A 6,000-nucleotide genomic window follows, 5' to 3' on the forward strand; every position below is an offset into this window, starting at 1 on the left:
ATGCAAGTACATGTTTCAATGTTACCAAATCATAACCTCGCTCTTTGCCTTTATATCTGGCTTTTGCTGTCTTTACAATACAAACCTAAAGCAGGCAAACATCCAGTGGGTGGATGAAGAATAGGACACACCATTGTCCTATCCCCAAACCTGCAGATATTATAGAAGAAAACAGTAATGCCATCACTACTGCCAACTCAATAGAACCGTTAATTTAAATTGAAACTCTCACTACCCGTCACTTTATTAATCAAATCTGTATGTGATGGTATAAAAACAAAATGAAATGAAGAAATTTGTATCTCTTTATTCTGTAACAGATCTGTCCTTTGACGGTCAGTATAGAAGAAACGTAACGAAAAGGAGAAATGAAACCGTGTTTCTATTTCTCATATTCATTTGCAATGTTTGACCTGGATTTTCCCTGTCTGAAATGGGTCATGGTGTAATTTGTGAAATCTTTATTATACATTTTATTCAGTGTTGTGACAATTCCCCTTTAGCTCCGCTCACCTGTAATAGTCGACATCTTGCTGAGTGGTGTCCATATAACGTGCTTATAATAATAAAAAAAAAAATCTCTAAATTGGTTGCCCTCTCATAAAGCTTATTTATATTTCAGTCTGAAAATTACTTCCTGTTGGCAAACATGTTCGTTGTCCGAAACATACTAATCATTTTGGGCTGTAATTTTTTTTTTTTTCGTTGCTTGTGTGAGAGATGTTTTGGTGTTCCTGAATACATCAACACAGATAAGTATGTACTTATAATTTTCTTGTGCTGATTAAGTTATATTTAAGACTTTCTTTCTACAGGTATGCCAACAGTTTACAACACTGGGTTACCTGTGACCGCACCGCCTCCTGTGAACCCCCAGCACCAAACCAGCGATGCTGACCTAAAAGCCCTGCAGGATATGTTCCCCATTATAGACCCTGAAGTCATCCGTACTGTTCTGGAAGCCCAACATGGAAATCGAGAAGCTGCTATCAACTCCCTGCTCCAGATGGCAGAAGATTCATAGTGTCTGTCTCCTTTCTGTATGCCATCCCTCGCTGATCTTTTGTTTGACTTGTCAAGGTGGAATTGTCATTCTGTCCTTTTCCAACCTTTGAGATATGCAGTTATTGCTGCTCATGTGTGCTGACTGTTGATTGTGACCTTCCCAGCTTCTCAAGCAGTTCCTGAAGTTGGATGTTGCTTCACATTCCTTCTACGCAAACAGTGTACGCATTGACGAAAATACAATTTTCTGGAATTTACATGAACCCACAGTAGACTTATGTATGTTCTGTATTATGAGTGAGCTGTAGATTTTAAGATGCTTGACAGATTCTTTCCTTGTAATTAATTAATTGTATGCCTACTTAAATTAGCAATCCTGCTAAATTAATACTGCTAAACCATTTTGCTGAATATTAACAAAATGCATAATCCTAAATCATTGCTTGCTACAGCAGCTGTAATCATACACCTGAAACAGATCATTTTATTGGCCCCTGGGCATCTCCAGTGAGTGGCTGCATGTGAAGTAATGACTGGTTGTTAAGTTCTTCTCCACAAAATTTGCATAGTACAAATTCTTTTAAAGTCTATTGGCCCTATTATCTTTGTAGAACACTGCATAGGTCAAAGCAGATTGCTAAACCACCAGTGGAAAGATATGTGCCTATGCTCTACCAGACTTTAAGTTTGAAATCGGTAGCCAAGGATGGGTGTGGGTTGTAAGATAAAAATGGCCTTGTTTGTCTGGCTGTGTGACTGTAATGTAGTCTGTTTAAAAGTTACAAAGTGGAACAAGAGGTGCAACAAGTTCAAAAGGGGAGTTTGGGAACATTTAAAACTGAGTATACAACATGGTTGGAAGGGGCAACATTGAAATACTAAGAGTGACCGCAATAGAAGCAATCAACAATATATTGACTTTGTAATGTGCCACCTAATTAAGTCAATTTACTTTTTAATTGAAACCATAAAGTCAACACAACACACAAAAAAAAGCTTAGAGTGGCTGATTCATTGATGAATGATATTCACAATATTAGCAATTTTTAATAAATATACCGTTTGAATATATATTCTAGTTAAAATTGCTAATATTGTTACTCGTTAATATTCCCCCATTAGTGTGAGTGTGTGGTTCTATTCTATTAACCACTTTTGTGCTGGGACACACGTCTAAACTCACTGATTTACACAATTTCTGGTCTACAATGATGCACTTTACCAAGAGATCCATAATTTAAATAACTAATTGGGCTTACGCATTAGCCCTGAATATTTAAATAAAAATTGTTGTATTTTATGCTACCAAAAAAATTCTAACTTTTCTTTTTCATTGAACTTGTTTTTAAGTTAATGTATGGAGTACTCTCAAGGAAAATAAACCGCTTGAGAAAGTTTGTTATATATCTTTAAATTTTATTTTTGTATTCAACCCCAGGTCCTTGTTTTACTTGTTTGGGTTGCACAGACTACGGTAGTATAGTATGTTTCCAGAAAATATATATTGTGTGCATGTATTCTGTGATAGTGCAATAGCGAAGTCGTTTTTTTGCACTGCTGTCGATGAACTATACATCGGTTTGTGAGATGGCATAACAGACCCTTTTCAGATGCAAATTGTGTCTACCCATGGTATAGAAACATATGAAATGACCTGTGATCTGTCTATATAGGTCTACAGACCATGAGGTGTGGGCCTAGTACTGTGTAGGAAACTTGATACTTTACTATAAACATAATCCAAAACCTGTATGTACAATGTCAAACAAGCTATTCAGTTGAGGAAAACTGTTAATTACCATTAAGTACCACTTGAGTACTAGATGGATAATTGGTCTTTATGACATTAACAATCAATGAAAATCAAAATCCTCCCCAGAACATGGTCAGTATAAAAACAGAAAGTTGTGCAAAAGTAGAAAGGGTGCCTTCAGTACCCAAAAGAAAACCCAAAACTGCATGCAGCATCAGTCAAGGCTTGAAGCAGATACAAAAACAGGCTCAGGTAGAAGAGGTTAATGTGTTGGTGATAGTGTCACCAAAATATTAAATAAGAAGTGAAACGGCAAAATACAATACAAACCTTTTGGGCAGAAAGCCATTTGTCAATGTACATCTGCTCTAAGAATGTCTTGGAATGCAGAATCCTGCTGATTGCTTTACAAATGTAGACTATCAACGGAGCTTAGTAGGTGAAATAAAAGCGTAGTTTTTAAGACCAGCGTGTTACCTAATGACATTCATTTGTTTTTCCTCAACAGTTTGTTGTTTTTTTTTATTTCTTTTAATGCTTCACTGAATTTCTTTTGCACCTATAATTTTGTTGTTTGCCGGTGTGTTTTTTTCCTCACCCTTATATCATGAACTTTCTGTTGTAATTCACAATGTGTCCATTTTTCTATTATTCATGTTGCCTGTGATACTCTCATAAAGCTATATATATTTTTTAATCTAAATAAAGTTATGTGGCCTATTTTAATGAAAGCTTCGCATAAAGAGAAATTGAAGTTTACATTCTTTTATTTCTAATTATCACAAAAAAATGTGATCTGACATTAATACACTGTCCTGTTTACGCTACTGTTAAGGAGCACGCTAAGCACCATATCCATTGCAGTCTAATGTAGTGGTTATGGTTCCCTGGTACCCCTTGTGGTGTCCCCCAGTTCTGTCTGAGGTTTGTCTCCTGGGTGCTTCTGCATTATCCAGTTGACAGAGGTGAGCTGGGGTCTGCCGTGGGCTAGTACCTGCACTGCAAGAGTGGCTTGGGTTGTTCCTGTAACAATCATCTTATTGAAATTGTGTGACATTTTGAAGTGCTGCATCTGAAAATTCCTTGAGGTAGCTAGTAGGGTAGGCAATCATTTTGTACAGCTTTCTGTGTGGGCACCCACTTGAGACCCAAATTGTCATATTAAAATAAATTGGGTGCCCACTTGAGACCCATACCATCAGACTTGAATAATATGTAAATATGCAGCCCAGAGCTACACGTCTGTTACCATCTGCACTCAGAAGCCAAACTGGCAATACCTTAAGGCCTCTATCTCTAGGCAGACACACTAGGGGTAGTCACGTAACGCGAGCTTACTGTGGCAGCATTAATGCATCCGCCATTTTAAAATAAAAAGCAATAATGTCTAACATTGGACAGCAGATATTTAAATTGACTACTGTTTTCAGCCAGGCATCATAAAAATAGGACAGTCAATATTTGCCATCACTTCAGTAAAGCACTGATAAGCAAGTCGATACAAGGATTCTCTCTAGTCATGAACGCCAGCCTTGGTTTCAGAGCACCTGAAAAATGTTATCAGTCTGAATGGCACCTGCCTTATCTTGTCCACATGAGCTTGCGTTCAGTTTGAGAAGTGCCAAACCATGGTGTATATAGTTGTTGAAGATACTGAGGATATGTTTTTATTTTGTTTGAGGAATTTTGACATGTTTTCATAACACAATAATTGAACAATATTTGTCTTATGTTTGATTCAACTTGTCCACAGTTGCTCCAGCAAGTTAACATAATATATTTTTTACAATTGTAATAATAGTTGCATAATTGTTTGTGTGCAACACATCTTTCCTAAATTAAATTAATTACTGAAGCTCTGTTACGGGGGCCCATTGCTAGGGAGATACGGAGGACATTTTATAGAAAATACATCCTGGAGGGTTGTTAATTTGTCAGCATAGAAGCAAACAAGTTAATCTAGCGTTTTGCAGGTCAAAATAAAATGTTAGAATGTAGCAAAGCTTTTACGGTATGGTTGCTTTCATTGAGACAATAGGCAGTATAGTAATGTTTGTAATGTCACCTGAAAACACAAGAGGGCAGTACTGTGGAAATGATGTAGGGTCCTCTTTTTATATGTTGTTAAAGGGACACTATAGTCACCTGAACAACTTCAGCTTAATGAGGTTGTGCAGGTGAGAACTATAGCTCCCTGCAGCCTCTCTCATGTAAACGCTGTATGTTCTGAGAAAATACAGCGTTTACATTGGAAGCTAGGAACACCTCCAGTTGCAGTCACTCAGACCGCCACCAGAGGGACTTCCGAGTTCATTAAGGCATAAAACTCCTCAATCCACTCAGATCTGCTGTCAGCAGAGCACAGGGCAACACTGTCTCCTCCCACTGCATGCAAACACTGCACTTTCCTCAGAGATTCATTGATTCAATTTGTCTCTATGAGGAGATGCTGATTGGCCAGGGCTGTGTTTGAATCATGCTGGCTCTGCCCCTGGTCTTCCTCCTTGTCAGTCTCAACCTGATCCGATCACAGTGCTTCCCCTTAGTATTGGCTAACACTTCTGATGATGTCAGCAGACTGTTTTTTTTTGTTTTGTTTTTTAAGGCAAACCGCATGTAGAGTTACAGCTTCTGGCTTGAATACAGTAAGATCTTTACTATATTTATGGAGGCATGACGGGCCAGATGGTGATGTTAACAGTATAGGGTCAGGAATACATGTTTGTATTCCTGACCCTATAGTGTTCCTTTAATATACATTGTGGATGTTGGCAGGTTTGCTAAAAGGAATAGTGATGGCTCTGTTCGTTATAACCGCTTTTTTGTTTAACTAGACACATATCAACAAATGTTAAGATGATTGATTTCTGGTATATGAACACTGGGGTTTGAAGCCCTGTTCTGCAGATTGATGCAATGAAGTCCTGTAGGAACTACCCTTATTAGCTTTTGTCTGACACTGCATTGCTTTGACATGCAGACAAGTTCGTAGGGTGGCCCTTGTAACCCCTATGGACTTTGACAGAAGGTCATGCTATACAAGAACAGGTCAAATAGGTTAGTCATCTGGGTGTCCTGAAGAAAATATTCTGTGTTTAAATCTTGTAAAAGAAAAAAGTAATGTAATGTTTTCTGTTTCACAGACTGGACCTCTGTAGCACATTATCACTATCATGAACCAGCATCTGTTTGTTTAGTGTGATCTTCAGTTCTCTGTATAATATAAAATGTGTTTTCCTTGT

The 6,000-nt window shown here is 37.7% G+C and overlaps 1 protein-coding gene across 3 annotated transcripts in view; it reads left to right on the forward strand.

The window, feature by feature from the left end:
* TOLLIP (toll interacting protein) overlaps window positions 1-3,451 on the forward strand; it is a 56,885-nt gene extending 53,434 nt beyond the window's left edge. For all 3 annotated transcript variants that reach the window (XM_063438517.1, XM_063438518.1, XM_063438519.1), the window contains one exon: window positions 816-3,451. In XM_063438517.1, the coding sequence (XP_063294587.1) occupies window positions 816-1,024 (209 nt within the window). In that variant the 3' untranslated portion in view covers window positions 1,025-3,451. The remainder of the gene's footprint in view (window positions 1-815) is intronic.
* The last annotated feature ends 2,549 nt before the right edge of the window (window positions 3,452-6,000 follow it).

Source organism: Pelobates fuscus, chromosome 12 (genome assembly GCF_036172605.1).
Source record: "Pelobates fuscus isolate aPelFus1 chromosome 12, aPelFus1.pri, whole genome shotgun sequence".
NCBI classification, from domain to species: Eukaryota; Metazoa; Chordata; class Amphibia; order Anura; family Pelobatidae; genus Pelobates; species Pelobates fuscus.